The sequence below is a fragment of the Protopterus annectens genome, chromosome 13.part0 (assembly GCF_019279795.1).
Source record: "Protopterus annectens isolate FY-2018-M chromosome 13.part0, PAN1.0, whole genome shotgun sequence".
Classification (NCBI taxonomy): Eukaryota; Metazoa; Chordata; order Ceratodontiformes; family Protopteridae; genus Protopterus; species Protopterus annectens.
The window spans coordinates 952,803,459-952,826,289 of record NC_056747.1 but is presented as its reverse complement, the minus strand read 5'-3'; the positions used below and the strand labels follow the sequence as shown (position 1 = coordinate 952,826,289).

At 43.2% G+C, this 22,831-nt stretch overlaps 1 protein-coding gene across 5 annotated transcripts in view; it reads right to left on the bottom strand.

The window, feature by feature from the left end:
* The window catches only part of STAT3 (signal transducer and activator of transcription 3), a 1,961,792-nt gene that overhangs the window by 926,692 nt on the left and 1,012,269 nt on the right, over positions 1-22,831 (bottom strand). For all 5 annotated transcript variants that reach the window (XM_044054713.1, XM_044054714.1, XM_044054715.1 and 2 more), the window contains exons 12-13: positions 4,677-4,706; positions 4,409-4,502 (exon numbers count right to left, since the gene is read on the bottom strand). In XM_044054713.1, the coding sequence (XP_043910648.1) occupies positions 4,409-4,502; positions 4,677-4,706 (124 nt within the window). The remainder of the gene's footprint in view (positions 1-4,408; positions 4,503-4,676; positions 4,707-22,831) is intronic.

Sequence of the window (22,831 nt, the reverse complement as noted above, 5' to 3'; positions counted from 1 at the left end):
CGGAATTTCCAGAAAGGTGTTTAATACTGAAAGGTCCAGAATAGGTCTCCATGAGTTTTGTTTTCTTGGAACCAGAAATAGTCTTGAGTAAAAACCTTTTCCCTTCTCTGAAAGTGGAACAGGTTCTACGGCTCTCATGGCTAATAAAGCGTCCACTTGATTTAAGGCCTCTGACCATTGATGTTTTGGCAGATCTGGCCAACCGATAGACCTTGGCAGAGTGTGAAAGTGGAATTTGTAACCTCTTAAAATCACGTCTAAAACCCATTTGTCTTGAGTAATATGAGTCCAATTTTGGTAGAAAAGAGAAAGTTTTCCTCCGAGAGGGGCTTCCAGGCAAAGAGGACCTGTAGCCCAACAGAGGGAGTCATTGGGTCTGCTTCCTTTGTGATTGAGATCTGTCTTCTCCCCTTCTAGGTGAAGAAGCAGTCCATTGTCTGGACCTGTAAGAGGCCTGGGCCTGAGCCCGACCTCTGGAGCGTCTATATCTTCCCCTTTGAGGCCTGTTAGATGTGGGAAAGGACCAATTTTTAGAGGGCCAATTTCTAGAAAATCTAGGAGGCTGAACTTGTAAGAAATCTTTGACAGTCTGCATAGATTTGGCTTTTTCCTCCATCTTTTTAATAACCTCCTCAGCCTTAGACCCAAACAAAACATCATGTTGAACAGGGGCATCTAACAATTTAGCCTTAACCTGCTCAGGTAAATTCTGCTCTCGAAGCCAAGCATGTCTCCTGATAACAGTACCAGAGGCTGCGGCCCTACAAGAAGCCTCCAAGGCATCAAAACCACAATGTAAACTATGTTTGCTAACTTGTTCAGTTGCATGCAATACATCCTGTAATTCCTTGTCCTCTGCACATACAGGAAAAGAAGAAAGTTTTTGCTTTAAAACAGACAAAAGAAATTGCTGATACTTAAACATGTGAAACTGGCAATTCAAAGCTCTAATAGAAAGAGTGGCAGAAGTATACACTTTTTTTGCCCCATCTGTCCAAGGCACAAGAATCCTTTTCAGAGGGAATAGGATTTTTAGATGAAGCGGCCTTAGCAGCCTTGGAACCCTGAGAAATAGTTTCAGGATCTGCAGAAGGGTTCTTGAACAAAAATTGTAAAATCTATCCGGCTTAGAAGGAGCAGGCGGAAAGGAATCAGGATTCAGGTTAGCTTCAGAGAAAGCATCATCCACAATATCAAGAACAGGAGGGATAGCCAAAGGTCTGTGTTGAGCAGGGTTGCCACCTTTTAACAAGGGCAAAGTGGGACATGGGGGTGTGGTCAACAGGATAGGGGTGTGGCCAACATGACACTGGCCACACCCTCACCACGACATCACCAGAGTTGTTAAAGGAGATGCAGTATTAGTTATGGATGCAACATTGTGACATTACAGCATACTGAAAACTCAAACCATTTAAATGAAGTGAACTATTACTGCACACACACTAATCTCAAATACATTGCATTAACTTCTGAGCATCCATCCACAAAAAAAAAAAAATAAACGGGAAAAAAGTCCAAACATTTTAACTTTTAAAAATACTTCTTGCAAGAGAAGTAACAAACTACAATGTACAGCAGACTCCATGGGCTCCTTTTACCTCAAAACATAGCAATTAATCCAGCACAGCAATGCAACAAACAGGCCCAAGTAAAAGTAACACACCCATATTCACATTACAAGCAAAGCAGTACATTTTAACCTCATTAAAAATGCATAATAAATTAAATGCACACATTTACAAGTATAAATGAAAACAATCTTGAAACAGCTTTGGCAAATTGGCAACGTGTACCTACTAGAATAATAAATGAATTACATTAACTGTTAACATTCAACCTCAAAAGGTAGACTTGTACCACACAGACATGGACTTGCAGGAACAGGAAAAATTACCTAAACAGTATATCGTAACTTCCTGAAAACAGCATTATAGTGCATATTTCCATACAAAAAAGTGCAAACTATGCTCAAACATTTCCTATCTGCAAACAGACAATACCCAGAAAAAGCTACGACAATAGAAATGCGTCACACTAAGTTTATATTTCACTGCCCCCCAACAGAAACAAACAACTTCTATACACAGTTCAGCCTTTTAAAAGTAATGCTTCCAAATCATACCCCCAAGAATAATAACAATTACATATACATTCAGGTTTTATATCTTTAAAAACTACTACTCAAAAATATCAAACTAACCACTACACAGATTTAAATATTGCGTACTGCACCCACCATCTACCTTTAAACATTAAAAAAATTAAACCACAATATATTCCCATTTTAAACTAGTACAAAAGTCTCAAAATAACCACTGCACAGATTTAAATATTACATACTACATCCCCAACTACCTCTAAACATTAAAAACTTAAATAAAGCACACTATTCCCATTTTAAATAACTAAAGCCACAAAATGCAATTATCTACTTACCACTCACAGTTATTGCTGGGCTGGCTGGCAGGCTCCCTTGCTGGCTTCTTTCCTGGCTGGCTGGGCTGGCTGGCAGGCTTCAATGCTGGCTGGCTGGCTTCAATGCTGGCTGGAGAAAAAAATCAGATCTTTTGTCGCAGCTGCTATAGAGCTTAGTGCTCTGCAGCTGCGACCTTTATGGGGCTCTTCAGAAGAAGTTCCCGCCCCCTACAATGGCTGTAGCCAATTACTGTGCTGCATTACCACCCGGACCTAGCAGAGAATCCCTCTAACTGCAGGTCCGGGTGGTGACGTAGCCGCATTGCCGTGGAAAAAACGGAAGTATTTTCAGCTTTTCCACGGCAATTTAAAATCTGCGCAAAGGGGAAAAAACGGGACTTTTAAAGTCCCACGCTTGGTGAGCGCGGGAAGCGGGATGAGAGGACTCAAACCGTGAGTGTCCCGCTGACAACGGGACGGGTGGCAACCATAGTGTTGAGGGAGAAGGAGAAAATCCCTAAGTCTCTTCTTGGAAGCAGAATAATCCTGACCTTCCCAATGAAAATGCTCTCTCATCTCATGCAAGGTTTCCCCAAAAGAAAAAATCTTCAGGGGGGGAAGCAGAGGGAATAGAGTCCTCTGCATCAGAATCCTCATAAGGAGGAAAAGAATAATCCTGGTCAGAGGAAGAGACAGAAGACACAGAAGCCCGATCAGAGGAATCATAGGGAATATCCTGTCTAGGCCTTTTTTCAGGAGGGGGGTGAGAACCCCTAATCATAGTAAGCAAATCTTCAGCCATCCTTAATAATTGTTTCTGGGTCTTGGGAGCTGAATCCGTAGAAGCTTGAGAAGAAACTCTTGGCTTAACTGGAGTCTTTGACTTTGCCTTTGTAGTAATAGTGATATGAGAAGGCCTGAAAACCCCTTCAGAAGCCGGTACCTGCACAGCGGTTCTGGACCCATCTGAAGGAGCGACGTCCGAAGGTCCTGCAGCAGATAAAATACTGGGCCTAGTTGGCTCCCCATGGGAGTCCGTGTCGGCCATCGGTTCCGAACTGGCTGACGACAGGGGCTGCAAAAGTGCCTCACTGACGACCGCCGGACCCGAAGCTGGCTCCGGCTGCAAAGTATCCTGTTTGGACCTCGGAGGCCTATCCTTGTCCTTGCGCTTTTTGTGAATTCCGGTTGTCGGTAAAGTATCCGACGACATCCTATAATTAAAACGTCTACCGAAATAATTCAAGGCCCAATCGTACCTACGCTTAACAGTGCGAGAATTAAACCTGGCACAGAACTGACAGCAAGAAACGTCGTGGTCAGGGCCTAAGCAAGGAAGACAGTAAGAGTGGAAATCTTTATGAGGTATTTGTTTTCCACACGATATACAATTATTAACTTTTTCTGACATCGGAGGAGCAAGAAAAAAGTTTCCCCAACGGGGTACTTAGCTTGAGAAGAGAAGAAGATGACTTCGGACTGACGACAATCACAGCACGTTGTCCGGAATCTGCCAACCAACAACTTGCGAGCTGCTTTCCACCGCACGGCAAGAAAGACTGGAGAAGATGGCGTCGGCTGTCAGCTTTATACCTCTACGTTCTGAAGTCAGGGTACTTGCTGGTACAGCCGACGCCGGACCCAGACTTTGGAATTCTGGCCGACCTCGGGCTGCCTGCCGGCAGGAATACCCTACAGTTATGACTGCAACAGTGAAACACGAAGAACATCTACAGACGTAATATTTATGCCTAGGGCTACCCTTCACTACACCAACAGAGGAGGGCTGCTGTTGAAGACCCTCCCACTCTGATCTTCCAAACACAGAAAGGCTATCAACTGCTCAATCATACATCTTCCAACCAGGTCTACTGCTTCAACCCTAGTCACTCAAGACACAATCAAGGCCACTGCTCATACACCTGTCTCAGTTTCAATAAAATACCAAGATTTCAAGACAAGAGACTACTGATAACTGCATCATACTTACTAAATGTTTGAATTCAGCAGATAAGCTACCACTGTTTGACTCCTCCATGTTCATCACCTTTGTGTTTGTTCCTAATATGTTAAACTTCCTTGACCTTGAAACATTACAAAACAAAGAATTAACACACAGTTAATATGCACTACAGAAAAAAGCCCTTTCTCCTGTAAGTTTTGATAACAACTTTTATATTTACTTCACTTTACTTCTGACTGAAGACTTTTAAAAAGAAATGTCTCTCATGCATGATATGAATATTGTAAGGACTTACCCCCGAAGTGAAGCTATATCTCCAGAGTCCCTGTAAAATTGCAAATTTAGAGAATTAAGATTAGGTACACTGTTTTTGAATTGCACTAAAAAATAAAAAGATTGACTTATGAACATGCTAATGCTATCACAATTGCATGCAGGTTCAACTTTATGCAATACAACTATGCAACAGAAGGAATGAAAAGAATAAAAAGCTGTGTCAAGTACTCACCACGGCAGCAGATGACTAAATCCTTTTTATGTGTTCACAATAAATAACAGTCACATTCTTACATTATTAGTAGAGCCATCAGAGGACCTTGCTTGATGGGTCATAGTCTGGGGTCTTCTTCTTCACCAACTGGAATTAAGCAAAATTGCAAGCTCAGGGATGTTCCTATACACATTTACACAGGCAGAGATTGACAAGACAAACCAGGGTGGGGTGAAGGGGGCAGGTGCCCTGGGCATAATCTGTTAGGGGGCATGATCTGCAGTTGACAATGGGGCACAAAATAATTTAAGAAGTCGAGGGTGATCATCATAGGAGGTTACTAGGCTAATGGCCCTGGAGCCCTTACAAGCCTAGCCAAGAGTTTTATCTCCAAAAAAGAAACCTCAGTCAGCACCTGTCTCCCCTGTCAGTGAGGGACAAAGGTGGAACGCCTGGGACAAATTTGTGGTTTCCCATCCACTCATCAAGGTTGGGCTTGAAGAGGGTCAGCGAGGTACTCTGTTTGACATGTATGGGAAGTCTATTCCAGAGACTGGGCAGCCTCTGGGAGACAAATCTGTCTCTCCAGAAGGTTTTGTTCATGTCGCACATTAGATTTAGGCCTACTGAGCGGGTAATGCGTGAGGAGTTACTTACTGATATGGAGCATTTCTAGTATGGCAGAGTCCAATATTGCCTTGTAGGAGAGACACAGATCACCTCTGAGCAATCTGTATAACACCGAGTAAAGTGATAGTGATTTGAGCCTGCCCGCATGTGTTGGAGGTCATGGATTCTCTTTGTGAGGTATTTCTTTGGCCTTTCCAGTTGGTGCAGGTGTTTGGAGAGATACATAGCAAACGGGGTATTATACTCAATTATAGGTCTAATGAGGGAGGAGTACAGAGAGTAAATAACCTCCTTTTTCTGGATGCAGTCCCTTTACTTATGAGATGAACCAAGTAAAAGGCTTTTCCGACCACTGCCACCACATGATGGTCAACTGTGAGATTTTTGTTAACCTGAGTACCCAGGTGTCTCACCATGAGTTGTGTGCTTAGGGGGTTGCCGTTGATGTGGTCATCAGCAGGGGCCATGTTGTTGCCGAATGGTATGATAATACATTTTTTTGCGTTTAACCTAAGGGCATGACTTTGGCACTCGTTATTTGTAGCTGTGAGACCCTCTTGCAGTATGTTAATGTCATCTGGAGAGTCAATGACAGCACCCAACTTACAGTCATCCACAAACTTGGTCAGCCACAGGCCCTTGGTCTTTGCCTGGACGTCTGCGAAGTAGAAGCCAAACAGTAGGGGTCCCAGAACAAATCCCTGGGGAACACCACTAGTGACAGACCTGCTGTCGGAAGTGGTAGTGCCTATTTTGACCTTGTGGGCCCTATCTGCGAGCCAGCTGGCCACCCATCTGATGAGATACGGATTAATACTAACTTGTGTTAGCTTTTCAATGATGCCCGTGTGGGGCATTGTGTCAAAAGTCTTGGCCTGGTCCAGGTAAGCTGTATGTATGGACTTTCCCTCATCCAGGGACTTGGTGACACTCTCAAAGAAGTCAACTAGGTTCAATAGGCAAGATCTGCTCCTGACAAATCCAAATTTGGTGGGGTTGAGTGTTTGGAGATTGCCTACGTCCTTGTTTATGAGATCCATAATAATACGCTCCATGGCTTTACAGATCAGACTTGTCAAGCTAATGGGGCAAAAGTTTCCCAGGTCCATATTGGCACCACCTTTGTGCAAGGGGATGACAATGGCAGTTTTCCACTCTGCTGGAATGAAGCCTGTAATTAAGCTGTGGTTCAATAGGGTGCTCAGTGGCAAAGCTAGTTCTTGCAGGAGATGGTGCAGAATACAGCCTGGGATATTATCAAGTCCCATGGAAGTTGTGTTCCTTGCCTTGGACAGGGTCTTTAACACTTGATCTATGGAGATGTGAGGTGTGGGACAAGTACTGGGGATGTCGACTGGCCCTTTGGGGAGGTGATAAGGAGGTGAGGCTTGCGCTGAACCTATCGACTAGTAGGTTGGCTAAGTCGGCAGGATCAGTGCAAGTGGTACCATTAATTACTAATTTAGAACAAACGTGGGCTTTGCCATGGAGGTTCCTAACATAACTGAAGGACTTGTGGTTTCCCTTTGCTTGGGAGGTTAGTTTCAACTCATAACTGGCTTTGGAGTTTATCACTAGTAATCCAATTTGCTTGTTGAGGCAGAGGAGGGAGATTTCCTGATTTGGAATTTGTTCCTTTTTACCCTTGGACAAAAGTTTCTTCCTTTTGCTGTAAAGCCTGTTGATAGATTATGTCCACCAGACAGGTTTGTGTTTCCTTGAGGAACAGGTTTTAGTTCTGTTGGGTACGGCTGAGTCCATCCAGTTGTAAAGGTGCTTGCATACTGCACTGGCATACTGTTCAGCATAGTTGTCTGCATCCTCTGAGGGGGGCGGTGGTGTGAAGCTGCTGATTCCCTCCCTTAGGAGGGTGCAGTCAACTTTTGAGAAGTTTTTTAGCCTGGTTACAGTTGGGGAGGGGTAGGGTGGGATAGAAACTTCGAATGAGACAGACTGATGATCTGGTCTCACCAAGAAGAACATACTATGGGAGTGGTGCAGCGGTCACCCATGTTGGTGAGAACCAAGTCCAGTATGTTACCTCCCCCCTTGTAGGGGATGAGACCAGCTGGTCTAGTGTGTTAGAGTTGATGAAGTCAATGAATCGTTGGTTGAGTGCATTAGTGCAGGAATACTTCACCTAATCTATGGTGGGGTAGTTGAAGTCACCAAGGATCAGGGTGTTAGGGGGTACCTTGATGGAGTCAAGTAGGTCCAGGTAGGAGGAGTGGGTGTCCTGAGACATGGAGGGAGGTCTATAGCTGGCTATAACTTGGATGGGTGTCTTGCCAACTGTCAGTTGCACCTGGAGTAATTCCAGTGCATCATGCTGGTAAACCAGTCTGGAGGTGTGCCTGTCTTTAATGAAGATAGAGACTCCACCACCCTTAATCATTCTAACCTCATTTTGGGGTTGGAAAAGGTGGAATGAGGTATAGCCTGGTAAGGCAGGGGTGCTCTCCGCAGCCCTGAACCAGGTTTCCGTGACTGCACACACATCGGCATCTTCCAGTGTAAGGAGAGCCTCCAGTGAGTGCATTTTCAGATTAAGGCTCCTATCATTGAGCAGCATGACCTTCAATTTGCTTTTTGACAGATCTTTCATGTTGGAAGATTTGTCCTTGGGACATAGCCAAAAAAGGCACAATGGGGGAGGCAACAGCCTTGGCCAAGATCCGGAACCCAGTGGTGGCAGGTGCAGGCCATCTCTGGCAAAGCAACGAGGCCGGTCAACCAAGTCATCCCAGGCAGACAGATACTGGATCCCCTTGGACAGACACCAGAAACTAAGCCAATTGTTGAAGTCAATAATTTTTTGTTGGTATTGTGGCATTATTCTTGGTGAAGGTAGGATGCTGCTCAGGGCTAGGGTCACACCTGCCTGGAGCGCATATTCTGAAAGCTCAATCATTTCTCTCTTCATGTAGTCCAGGGAGGTATGTCTCAAGTCATTCACACCAACATGAATAATGACAGAGTCATATGTGTACCTGTTGTGGAGAGACTTAAGTGCGTGTGTGATGGCTACTTAAATGAATGTATTTACTTGGTAGTACAGCAAGAAGCGTTTGCATAGGCTCTTTGCGGCTGCTTGCTCTTCATGTTTGGGGAGGCGTCATTTTTTTGTTGTGGTCCTTAACTGTGGGGAAAATGTTTTATTTTGTTTACTTCAGACTAAGAAGGTATCAGCAGTTTGGTGACTGCCCACTGCATGAGATGACCTAAGTATGGTTCTGCAGAGATGTGACATGGTAGCTACACAAGCAAGTTCTCTCCAAGGGAGCTCATCTCCCCCACAAGACAAAACACTGTAGATTTGACACTATTTTATTAGCAAGTCATATAAGAGTATATACTTGCCTAACTTGCACTGAACTCAAAAAAAGTAACTGGTAGAAGATTGCTCTTCTACAGGCAAATGGAAGAAGGGTATTCTTGGGACAACAAGGAGGGGCCTCTTATAAATCAACTAATAAGATAAAAAAAAATCCACTACATCTGATGTTGAGGACTGTCCCTGCTGGGCCCTCACTTCCTCACTCTCTTACAAGTTGCATCTGACTACCAGACTGACCATTGAAGGCCGGTGGGGCCGAGGTACCAGAATGTATGAAATAAAGAAATTTGGCAGCGTCGGCAGTGCTCTATGTTTTTTTGAGGAGAATTCCTGGTTTTCCATTTTTGGAACAAGTATTTTGGTACTAGACTGACTCCATGGACAGCCACTGCCACACTACACTGGGTCGAATCTTAAGCTGTACCACCAAGGTGGAAGGAATCATAGCTTCCCACAAGCCCAAAATGCAGATGGCAGAGTCCAGGAGCATTAACTTTACAAAACCAACCTCATTCCCCAAACCTGTGGTTGGTACAAAATGTGTACACCAAGGGAAAAGTACTTGTGTGACAAATGTTTACCACAGCAATAGTTACAAAGCAAACATGAAACCCTTCACTGCTCTGGTGGCATAAGATTTGACTGCAGTATTTAACAAAAAGCATTATGTCACCTGACAGCAAAAATAATGCAGCTGGCAATCCACTAGGAAATCTGAACTTGGCAACATCAAGTCCTTCCCTCTCTGACCCAAGTGAGACAAAGTGGTTCACCTCTCTAAACTCAAACCCTTCTTGGGTAATACTGGAGCAGGTGCTGTACATCTAAGCCCCAAAACTGATACCATGGTTAATGAGGAAGCAGGGGCTCTTCCTCAGGAGAAGAAAAGAGAGAGATCCACTGTAATTTCAAGTTTGCTGGACACAAAACAAGTCAAAAAAGAGAAAACGAGCAAACAACACAGCCAATGAAGACGTTAAGTGTGCAAAATAAAATAAAGATTATTTATTTTATTTTGCACATTAAACATCTTCGTCGGCTGTGTTGTTTGCTCGTTCTCTGTAAAAGACTACTCAGTCTCCTGTACATGAGGACTTGAAACTTTGAGACGCACCACAAGGAAGTGACAGCAACCTGCAAAAGCATTTTCTTAAACACAAACTTCAACAATGACAATCTCAACTAGCATCAGATGGGCAAATATGTATGCCATGGAATTTCAAGTTCCATGGAAGGGATAGATTTTTCAATAAAGGATAGAGATGCAGCACTCCTTTAAGGATCTACCTCACCAGATGCTACCAAGCCACAAATCTACACGCCACAAGATCATGAGACAAACGCAGCTGGCACATGCACCTTGAGCATGGTATAACTAAAGCCCAAGTTCTACAGTGGCCTGATATACATCAGGTTTGCCTACAGAGTTGCGCAGACAAGGGCAAGTATGCAAACTAAGAACAATTTCCACTAGGAGATACAAACCTGTCTAGTAGACCACTTCCTGGAAGTTTTAATCATCTCTGAAACTGGCAACTGACAGAATGAGGGACTTTATCATCAACCAAGCACCGAGGAGGTGCTGGTTGCCCCACAAATTTAGGAAATGACTACTTAGAAGCAAGACGATTTTTAAAGACCTGGCTGTCACTGATATGATGACAATGAGTTCTTGGCTTTGTCACATGAACTTTACGACGAAATATGGGAACAGAGGGAAAGAGTAAAGAAATGTTCTTTCTACAGGAGACTGAGTCCACCAATACCTTTCCCCCCAATTCTGTTGCACATGGCAGGGGAAAGGGAGCATCATATTCTCCCTCTAGTTGCAAATTGACTGGTCTTCTCAGTGACCCATTTACAAAAGACCCTGAGCAGGCAGGATGGACAAACCAGATCAAAGCATCTGCTAGTCTGCATACCTCCACAAAGATGTGAACTGCTGATGGTAGAATGCTCCTGCCTATGGTCCAATATCAACAGCACCTCTCTTCAGAAGGGTGCAACTTTACGCATTCTTGTTTATTTAGCTACCACATGATGGACTAGTTGTCTTAACAGAAGAGTGGAGGTCTGACAAACTTGATCATCTGAGGCCCTCAGCACGAGCACCACTTTGAGATCCAAGTGGATGACGTGGAGCCTCTCTCTCACTAACAGGAGCAATATTCCATGTACTGTGTGAAAGGTTAGTTGGGTTGCACAGCCTACAAGACAAGTGTCCATCATCAAAATCTGTGACATGTTCGGGTGCAGAAAGAAAGGCCCATCAGCAGTTTGGTGGGGACTATCTACCTCTCCGAGGCTTTGTAAAATGGGTCCAACCATTGTCTGCTGGTAAGTGATCACAGTGTCTCTACAACTACTGAAACCTTACAGTCCAGTAACGTACCTACTTTTAAGCTTGCAGATGGCACCATGATGACTGTGGCTGCCATCATTCCCAGAAGATTCAACAAAGTTGGAAATTATAATGAATACTTTCACAGGAAACTAACACCATGGCCACTTGAGCCTTCTCAAAAGGCAGAAATGCCTAACAGTGGAAGGTGTCCAATTCTGCTTCTATGAAGGGCTCTGAGCTGAGGTCAGTACTTCTTCCAATTTACTGTAACTCCTAGGGACTACAGAGAAAAATGGAGGATCACCACTAGGAATGCCTTTGACAAGATAAGAACAACTGGTCATCCAAGTAAGCCAACACCAGAACAGTCTTTTCCTGCAAGGCCTCAGCCACAAAACACCTTGATGAAGACTCTGAGTACTGAGAAAAACTCAACAACATTTTACATTGGACGCAATTTCTACACAAACAGCTGGTCTACGAATATTGTTGTGCCAAAGGGCACCCTTCCTATCCAGTAATACTGTCCAAGCACAGTGAGAGAGCAGAGTTATAGTGCACTGCATGAAGAGCATTAAACCTGAACATGCCAGATGTTTTAAAACTTGCTTATCCCATGCAGAACCAGAAAAAGAATGAAGTAAAACTTCTTTCCCTCCTCTACCACTAGGACAACTTCTACAACTCCTTTGAGTACAGCATGTCCCAAAAGGTACATTGAAATGGGCTGACTTGCCAATGTATCTCTAACGGAGGGCTCTATCAACTGCAAAACATAGCTAAAAGGACTCATTGCTCCTTGCAGTTGTCCTCTAAGCTGACACAACTCTAAGAATAGCCCCTCCCCTGTGGACAGTCCCAAACAAAAAAGTCAGGAATATGCCGGGGAAGACCTTTGGGCAACTTTACCATTACCACAGCTGAAAAAAATGTGTAATGCTCAAGGGTCTTTCTTGGCACCAAAGAGGTCTCTTCTTATGAAAACAAAGCTGGTCAGGTCTAGCAGAAAGAATAGAAGCAGCAGGAGGGAGTTCACAGAAATTCTTCCCAGATATAAGGGCCAGCTAATTCCTTAGGAGGTCATCGACTTAGTCCTGGGAAGGCTGGCTAAAGATGACATTCCCCCAAAAAATACAAATCCAGGATCCTATTTCTGAGCAAGGAAGGATAACTTCTGTCATACTATTCTGAGCAAGAAAAGATACCTCAGCTTGCAACATACAGTCCCAGACTGTAATAAAACTATTCTACAACTGCAGGGGAGACGTATATTTGGGCGACTTGTCTGGCTCCACAAACAGAAAAGCCATATGGTGCTTAAGGGTCTTCCTCAGCACCAAAGAGTCTTCTTCCCCTTATGGAGTTAATCAGGCATAGCATAGGAAGAGGTGGTAGTAGTAGGATAGATACCGGAGTCGTGGGCCAGCTGGATGATGATGACTTTCCTCAAAAAGTGGTAATCCAGGATCTTGTTCCCAAGCTCCTCTTTCAGGAAGGTGCTTACCTGAGCATGTGGCCTTACACAAAGAGACAATGCAATTAAAATTACAACAAGGCACACTGCATCCCAAAGCGCAGGCCAGAAGGCAGTAGACACACTCTTACAAAGATCTTTCTTGAGTCCAGACTCAGGAAGATGACTGAGCTTGCCTAGCTACTTCTGTACCAGGTGGCTCAGAACTGGGATGGGTGAAACAAGTAATTGGGGGCTTTTAACTCCAACATCCAGAGAACCAAACTCTCTTGCCATACCTGTTCATGGCTTTGCTGCTTTACATTTATGGTCTACTGGCAAGGCAGAAAAATGTTGCAGTCCCTGAAGTGTATGCAGCAAAAAAAAAAAAAGACATAGCAATAAAAGTTAATCTGTCCTCTCAGGTAGCACATTGTAATTTGGAGCTGAAAAGGCAGAGAGAGTGCGTCTCCAGGCAACTCTGATGGCATCCCTAACAACTCACTCGATGGGTGGGGTAGCCTAGGACTCAGGACCGTCAGGCACCTCTGGTAAGCTAGAAGGGACAGTGGCACAAGGACAATCTATGCTGGTCTTCTTCACCTTGATGGCATTTTCAGAGGAAAGGTGCAGACAGGGAGAACACTCGTTTTTCCTGCCTGTCAAAGAGATGGTGGCCTTGAGAACCTCCACATCTTCACAGGATATGATGAATGAGGGAGTACTGTGACTCCTATTACCTGTGGGTATAATGTTACATAAAAGACAGCAAGTAACAGAAGTGACAAGAGGGATAAGGAACTGGCACTAATGTGTGCACTATCACAAAGCAGTCAGAGGCAGAAAAGAGACTTGGGACAGACATTACGTAGGCTTCAGTTCGAACTTCTTAATGGTGCACTCCAGCAATTGCAACTTAAGCTCCTGTCACTGGGCATCAAGCACACACATGATGTCCAGGCACTAGAAAGTCAGCTTTTGGATAGGAATACGAACACCTCCCCATCCTTGAACAGATGGCTCAAAGGACCAATCTTTTGGATCAGGCTGGACTCCTGCTTGCTCCAGCCTATCACCCCAAAACAGTGTAGTGCAAGAACCTTCAGATGTACACCCCTAGGAAAGAGCCAATCGCACATGTACTTCAACCCATCTTCCACTTAGGTTCAGGAGAAAGTACAGTTGTGTAAGAACTTATCATAACACTAGGTGTCCTACTGATCACTGCTGCAGTACTCCAAACAAGAGGGGTTTTCACCACTGTCTGGCCAGGATACCAAAGCCTAAAACCTTCCATGTGCCACACATCTGACATATGACATCAGTCCATAAACATAGGGGTACATAAGTGGACATATGAGCATAAATCCTCGGACTATCTCCAAGTCAACAGCCAGAAGACATCTGGGAAGAAAGTGATCAGCTAAGAGGGGAAATGCAAGGAAAAATTGGAAGACCCTCTCAGTCCTAGAGGCTGCCAAACAGGGCACGAGAGGAAAAAGAATAAATAGAGGTAAAGAAAGGGATGGCAGGTGGGAAGGAATACTGTAACAATGGTCAGTAGGGCAACTACTGTTCATTTATGTTCTTACATGACCATACTATGTCCTGACTATTGCAATATTCCAAACAGATAAGTGATTCCCAAAGCTTAAGGGAGTAGGAGGGTGGATGGCTGAGAACTACGAAGAACTGTCTAAAAGGCCAGAGAGGATGGACATGCTGAAGGCAGCTCTGGATTTGGAAAAGGCATGTGCTCTGTAAAGTTTTGTGAAAGTGTGCACTGAAGACTAGTTAGCTGCTTCCAGAATTAATCTGGGAATCTATCCCCTTGTAAAAAGTTACAGAACAGGCCACTGCTCTAGTACAATGAGTTTTTGGGAAAGAGGGCACTGACTTGCCATGTTAAAGTGTAACAAAAGAAGATGGACCTCGAAATTCAGTCAGCAACAGTTTGCTTAGATACTGATGGACCTAGCCTAGAGTCTAGGAAGGAAACAAGCAATTGATCTGACTTTCGAATATTCTTAGTCTTGTCCAGGTAAAATCTGAGCTATCTGTACACATTGAGGGAATGTAATATTCTTTCTCACCTGTTGTGTGGGTTAGTAAAAAATGTAAGAAGGTTGAAGGCTTGATTGAGGGACATCTCATTTCCCATTTTCGGCACGAAAGAAGAACTGACCCTCAAAGACACTCCATCCATATGGAAAATAAGAAAGGGAAGAGTAGTCATCAGAGCTTAGAACTATTAAACCTGCCTAGTAGAAGTGAGGGCTACCAGCAAAATGGTTTTCAAGGTACAGAACTTGAAAGTGAAAGAAGCTGCTGGTTCAAAAGGAGGTAGAATAAGCTTTTCCAGTACATAGCTGAGATCCCAAAGGGGAGGGGGGGGGCACTATTTCCTTTAAGTGCAGGACTTGTTTTAAGAACTGATGACCTCAAGTCTGGATATTAGAGGAGGATTTTTTAAACACCTTTCTTGAATTATCACTTGTGACAGACAAATCTACATTTATACAAAATTAATTAAATTGCATTAAATTAACAGCAGCAAACATTATACTTCACATAAACTGCTATACATCGCATAACCTAAGCAACATTACATAAATTATTCAATTCCTGATCTTTTTTTAAATAAGAAACATCTTTACTACATCATCACTTACGAATAAGCAATCATGCATTTATATAAATTAAAATGAACCACACTGACACAATCCTAGTTGCAAGTATTTTTTTACATCACAAACCACTATCACACTCCTAGTTGCAAACATTATACATCACTTATAATCTACCCAATCATTTTCAGTCAAACATTACATAGCTCATTTAAGTTCTGCCTTCTTTTAAACCTCATTCCACCCTCTATGTATTGTTCCCAAAATTCCCATTTGTTCTATACAGTTTGCTCCTACCCTTTTCTAAATATCTCAATTCCAGTTCTTTTATCTCTGTTACTATATTCACTACTTCTAATATAATTGGTTTAGATTTTGATCTCCATTTTCTAGTAATTGCTTTTTTGACAGTCACCACAATTAGACACAGCAAGGCCTTATCATGTCTAGGCAATTCCGATTCTGTATCATAGTTCAAAAAAAAATCATCTGCCTTGTCACAACAAACCATCCACCCAGAATATCCAACAGTGCATCCCACAGGGAATCCTTAAAGTCCGCCAACCCACTGCACTCCCAAAAAATATGTTCCCAAGTACCTCTTTCTTCTCCATCAGACCTCCGACATTTGCTGTCTACCTGAGGAAAAATTCTCTGGAGTCGACTCGGGGTATAAAAATATCTATGTAGACATTTCAAGCAAAAGTCCTAAATCTGCTACATTTTGTTGCATTTTTGGGAGACATACATATATCCTTTCCCATTGTTTCTTTGTGAACTGCTTATCCAATCTCTCTTCCCAATCCTTTCTAACCTCCTCTGATTGATTCTTATAGTTATTATGCAACATTTTATATGCTCTAATTATTCCTTTTTTAATAACAGCTTCTGTTCTAGATTCTACTAAAAACTCTACGAGTGCTGGTCTTTCATTTAGGTCATCCTTATTTCTTTCTGTTTGCCTAAGCCACAGTGATGCAGCAGTAGTGCTGTCTCCTCACAGCAAGAAGTTCTCCCGTTTGATTCTCGGCTGGAACGCCTTCTGTGTGCAGTCTGCATGTCCTGCCCGCGGTCGAGTGGTGTTTGAAAGACATGCGTGAATGGGCATGCCTTCGTTGAAGGTTGGGCGTCGAGCTGGCACCTCAGCACCATAAAAATCTACTGCCAATCATTAGCGGACCGGAGTTCCGCTGTGGCGACCCCAACCTGGAAAAGCCTAAAGAAGAAGATTTCTTTCTGTTTGCCTATACTCTGATACCAATCCTTGCTAGGGAAAACAATCTCTAACCTACAGTCCAAATAAATACTTGGCCTCTTCCCATTCTATTACCTTTCCCTCCTCTATTTATTTGCTCCCAATACCTTGGTTTCTTTGCCAGTTTTATCCAATAAATTCCAGCAACATTACAGGAGGGTTAAGAAGAAAATATACTGAAATAGCTGAAAGGTGGGCTTTGCTAGATGAATATGCTTGTCTTTCATGAGCTCACACAAGTAAGACAAAACAACATGGACTTCCCATTTTATCGGATCCTGATTTTTACCTTTACACCAAATTAAAAATCTCTTCCATTTTGCTACGTAAGACTTTCAGGTAATGCGTCTCTCTGCCTCTCGGAGAAACTGAAGCAAAAACTGCAAAAAAAGCGATGTGTAGATGGAATCAGAATCTTATCATCCACAGCATTAGGTTGAAGGATGATGGGTTGGCGTGAAGCAAATAGACTGTTGTGTGACCAGGTCCACCTTATGGGGGATCATGTGGTGACTGTCCCTTGGCTAAGAGATAGAGAAAGGGGGGACCAATGTTGCCTTTGCCAAAAGAGAGTCATCAGCAAAATTCTTGTTTTTGTTTTGTTTTTTCTGTACTTTGAGTAACATTTTTAGGAGCACGGGCAATGCAGAGTAGGCATAAAAAAACTTTCCTATCCACTGGAAAGACAAGACAACCATTCTCCAAGTACAGAACAAAGTGTCCTTGTGCAGAAGAGATGGGAGCGGTTTGTTGTTTTTCACTGCAAATAAGCCTATTTGTGGTATATCCCACTTGTGGACTATGCTCAGGAAAGACCACTCTGCTGGGCTTATTCATGGGGTTGGTCTTCCATTGACCTGCTGAGGAAATCTGTCATGACACTGTCTTGGGAGGGAATGTATGCTTCTTGGAAGAAAATGTTCAACTTGATAGCCAGGTCCCTATTTGAGACAATCTGCACAGTTGGTATGATCTTGTTCCACTTTGTTTATGTACCACACAACAGTTGTGTTGTTTGTGAATACTCAGAGGTCATGGTTTCCAGAGATGGGAGAAAAATTGTAGAGTCTGAATAAGAGCTCACACCTCCTTTAGATTTATGTATTCTGTCTTGAGAATGGATTGCTAGGAGCCCTGGAGCTTGAGAAGTCCCTGTCTATGGCCCCTGGGCTTCGTTGGAGGGATGTGTATGCAGTTCTTGACTTGGAGTATGCATCTTGAAGGGCAGCCCTGGGTTGAGGTTCACCTGTGACATCATCAAAAGATTTCTCTCTTCAGACATGGGATATGGGAGAACTATGTGCCCATGGGATGAGTCCGCTGGGACCATTCATATTTTAGGTACCACTGTATCTTCCTTATATGCAGCCTGGCTAGTGGTAGCACTAGAATGGTTCTCACCATGGAGCCTAGTGCTCTGGGAATCTCCCTTGTTGAGCAGACTTAGAGAGGTCAAAGGGTTTGTATATAGGCTGTGAGGCTCTGCACCTTCTCCCAAGCCATGTTTTTCGTGTCTAGTCTGCAACCCAAGAAATCTAAGTCTTGAGAGAAGGGTAGGGAAGCTTTTTTTGACATTAGTAGTGAAACTCAGTCGAAGGAAGAGGAGAAGGGTGAACTTGAGATGCAGTAATAGAGTCTGAGGTGATGATGCTTGAATTAGTAAATCATCTAAGTAAGGGAATATCTGCATTTCTGTCCTGCAAAAAGCTATTATTGGATCTAGGCATTAAGTGAAACCTCTCAAACCAGCAGAAAGCTCAAAGAGCAAAGCAGAAAACTGAAAGTGTGCAAACCAATACAGAATCTCAGAACTTTATTGGGTGACAGGTGTTTGGGGATATGCAGGTACTCATCCTTCAGTTGCAAAGGCACTAGGAAGGCCTGGGGAAAGATGATGGGAAGAAGTGCCTAAGAAATAGCATTTTGAAAGTGGGTGTCTTAAGGAAGTTGAGTTAGGAAAAATCCAGTATGGATTTCCACTGTCGTCCTTTCCTGTGTAACAGGAACAGCTGCGAGTTTAACTCTCTTTTTATAAACTGAGTGGAAACTGATTATGTTGTGCCTTGGGAGAGTAAGTTCCTGGAAAACAGGTGGAAAAAGTTGTAACTGGTTGTGGGGAGGAGGCAAGATGCCTCAGAAGGGAGTTCATCCAGGACATTCTGTATCCTTACTGAATAATAGTGAGTACTTACTTATCTGTTGTAATCATTTCCCAATTTGTAAAAGATGAGGTGAGCCTTTTGGAAAGATATGTGTGTGTGTGTGTGTGTGGGGGGGGGGGGGGGCTGAAGGAGAGAGGATAGTCACACTGACATCTGTGAAGGGAGGACTCCCAGATCTGCAGCCCCCATTCAAGTTTGTCCTGAAGCCTTTTCTTATAGGTGCTTTGTTGTGTTTTAAGCTTAGGCACTATTTGGAAGAATGAGGTGGACTTGGCAGGGTAGTTTCTCTGGTATCTAGGCAAAGAAGAAGTGAGTAGAACTTATCTTCAGTACTTCACAGTTTTCCTTTGCTCTTGGAGGATCTTGAACAAGCTAGCTACCTGTGGACCAAATAAAACATCCCTACCTAGAGAAGAATCTAGGAGGTTTGCCTTAAAATCTTCAGGGAGAGGCTGAGTGTGTAGCCATGCATATCTCGTAATAAGTCAGTAGCAGTTGCTCTGGAAGAATCCTCTACAGTATCATACCTGTATTTAATGCTATATGCCTAGCCACCTGAGTTGCTTGTGCAACCAAAGACATAGCCTGTTGTTATTCAATCTGACCCTTCCTTGTCAGCAACAACCTTATATTCACACTCACGAGAGTCTGATAATTAATGGACCTGAAGGCCAGGGTGGAAGAAGCATAGACCTTTTTTTTCTCACCTGTCCATGGCCTCACTGTCCTTATCTGAGGGAGGGGCATTAGTAGGAGGCAGGAGCTTAGATGAATTGTTGGAAGCCAGAGAATGGGTTCTTGAAAAAGAAATTAAGTTACTCTAGAACTTTATAGACTCAATCAGGTCATCCACAGGCTGGTAGTTGAGAGTCAGAAGCAGAGGATATAGATGCGAAAGTATCAGGAGTAGGGGTTTACTTTATCTTTTCTGAACATTACAGATATGTTCAGAATTCCACTCAAAATGTTTCATCATACTCACAATAGTTTATCCAAATGAAGCCTCTTCCACAGGGTGGGGGGGGGGGGGGTCATCACCTGAGGGCACTTGTCCAGGTGAGTGAATTTGAGAAGAGTATGCTAGGGAATGATCACCACAATCTGAAGCTCCATCCTCATCCTCAAAGAAAAACTCCACAGTAACCTTCTGAGTGAGGCTTGCCAGACAGGTTGGTCAAAAGGGTTCTGAAGCATCTAAGATGTCCAAGTGTCTCCAGAAAATGATGTCTGAACAGAAGAAACGCTTAAGACCAAATAAGGTTATAAGAATGACTCTGAACTTGTTTTTCCTGGCTTTCTCTATGAATTTCAATATCAAAGGTTTTTTGGAGGTTTTTTTCTACACAAGAACCTCCCTGGGATATTCTCCTAATGAAGGTATCAAGCTGTTGTAGGAGATCCAAAGAGGTCATAGCAATTCTTCTGTGTTACTGATGGGCAACGGGACCATTCATGAGGCAACAGTAATATATTGTTTATTGGGTCTTTTTCACGAAATCTGTGTACATTCCATGTTCACTATAACACTTTCATGTGTAACCGGGCAAAAGGAAACAATTTAATTACTGCTGCCATAAGACCTAATGCTCTTACAAAACAGTCAAGACTATCAAAGACTAAATTACTTCACACACTAAAGTTTGTAAGGGAATGATTATGTTCAGCAGAAGATGTGTCCTGCAGTACAGGGTGTCTAGTGTACACCTGATGAATGTCAGTACTTGTAAGGGATTCAACTGACTTGGCAGTGATCACCACAATTCCAAAAGGCTTACAAGAGAACCAAAGCTGAAACCAATTTGTTCCAAACTGCAGCAGTTAGGAAGTAGATAAAGATAAAAAAACATTCGCCCCTAGCAGCTTTAGATTCTCTGCAACAATGGACACACCCTCAATGAGCACCTTAGAGACAAAGATGAGATGGAATGCAAACATCTGGATATGAAATTGGTTCTAATCCAAAAGTAGAAACCTCCTAGACTCTGTGATGACTGTGTAAGTAAGCATCCTGGAGGAGAAAAGAATGCATTCAGTCTCTTTCTTACATAGTAAGACTAACTGTACTGTGATCATCTAAAAAGTTTTCTATAGGGATCTGTTTGGGCCACTCAAGTCTACTATGGAAATGAAGTCCTTTGTTTTATTCAGAATGAAAGACGCTGCAGTAATAACTATATCCTTTCTGGTTTGATGAATCGTCTGGGATATTTTTTTTTTTTTTGCTGATGAGGTTTATTACCTCATTATTTACTGATGGAATGGGACATAGTGGAGCTGGGGAGTGGTGTGGAAGGGAACCTTGCAGCCTCTAGATATCACAGTCTGGATACACTTGTCCTGCATGATGACCAGCTAAATCAAGTGGAGGGACAGACAACACCTCAACTGCCTCCAGAGTAGGACAGTCAGACAGGATCTCAGAGATCAGATGACCGTGGTACCAGTGCTGTTAACTGTTCTTGCCTCTAGGATGGCAACTCTTCTCAAGTTACCATTTCCAACACTAGTTCCTCCTAGCCCTCTAGTTATTCAGTTGCTGCTCACCACACTTTAGCCAGACCTGCCATGATCTTCACTGCCTCCTCAAAAAAGGTGCATGGCAAAATTTGAAATTTAACACCAGCAGTGGTACAGCTTTACCTTCAAACTATATTCTCCAGGTGGACTTTGACTGATGGTTCAAGGCACTAAGAAAGGGTGCTGTCATATCCTCAGCAAAGTCTGTTAAATACAGCCAGGCATGGCAGTGAAAACCTCTGCCAGTACCTGCCATTCAGCAGCATTATGAGCTGAAATGCGAGTCAGATGCATGGTGAGGTTAGCTATGGAAGACATGGCTGCCATATGGGACTTAACTTCAGATGTCCAAATGGCAACCCATAAAATTATTGGCCCATGGTGCCACCAAGCTCAAACTGGAACCTCAGGGTGTGAGAAAATTGTTTAAGGCCCTCAAAGAAAATCGGATACAAAAGCTCTTTCCAATCCTATCCAATGACCACGATTTCTAATCTGGAGGATAGACAGAATGCTCTGGTTTGGTAGCCTTTTTACCAGCAGCTACAAAAACAATGGGATAAGGCTTAGGAGACTCAATTGAGCAGTTCAGTCCTTGGGAGGAGAAAGGTTCTTGTCTAGTCTCCAAGGGACAGGTGTTACCACATCAGGCTTGGGCCACTCAGTCTTGGTCACAAGCTGAACCATTTTACAGTATTCATAGGTAGGACCACCGGGGAGGAAGACTGCCAAGGGTCCAAAAATAACCCTTGCGGGATCCTTTATGAAAAGGAGGTGGGATCTGTGGACAATCCACATAATCTCAAGGACCTCTTCAATTCTGTGGAGAAAGAGAGGGATACAACATTTTTACCTGCAACATCTAAGATGGGAAACTCTCACAAAGTCAAGCTGCCACCTCCATCACTTGTGCTTCCTAGCAGTTCTTGGACAGGAAGAGTACAAAGACGAGAACATTAAAATGGGATCAGATGTCTGAGATGGATCCTGCTTTAGACTTGCTGAAAGAAGTGCTGGACAGCTAAAAATATGGTCAAAATGTCTCTATTCCATACAGACAAATAAGCTTTTCTTTGGGCAAAAAAGTGAAGTTCTCTTACCTTGCAACTGGCCATAGGTATGTTCTGTCCTACAAAATATTTCATTTCTACAACAAATGTCCCATTTTGGGCATTTGAAAAGGTGGCAACCCTATGTCTACTGTTCAAAAGAAAGTTCAAATTTCAAAAACATAAGAGTACTATCTTGAAAAGACCAAGGTGCAAAACCCCCTTCCACATAATTTACCATAAGGGAATAAGGCTGGATGACATGGGACAATCACCCACAGAACAAGGAGATCACAGTCACAATGTGAAACAAACCCATGAGATGAAATGCAGTCGCAGCATATCAGGTGCTAGTACACCAAAGGAGAGTTCTGTAATCTAGTAACGGTGGAAAATATAGGCAATGTTGGATGCCACAGCCATTTTTCACCAGTATGATGCTTCACATGCTGGGACCATGGAAAACACATGAACATATCTTATCATTTCATTCGTACATATTGTATGGGGAAACTATCATTTCTCAAATAGCCGTGCATAGACAGCAGTGCATGCACAAGTAGGTACATACAGAGTGACTGGGATA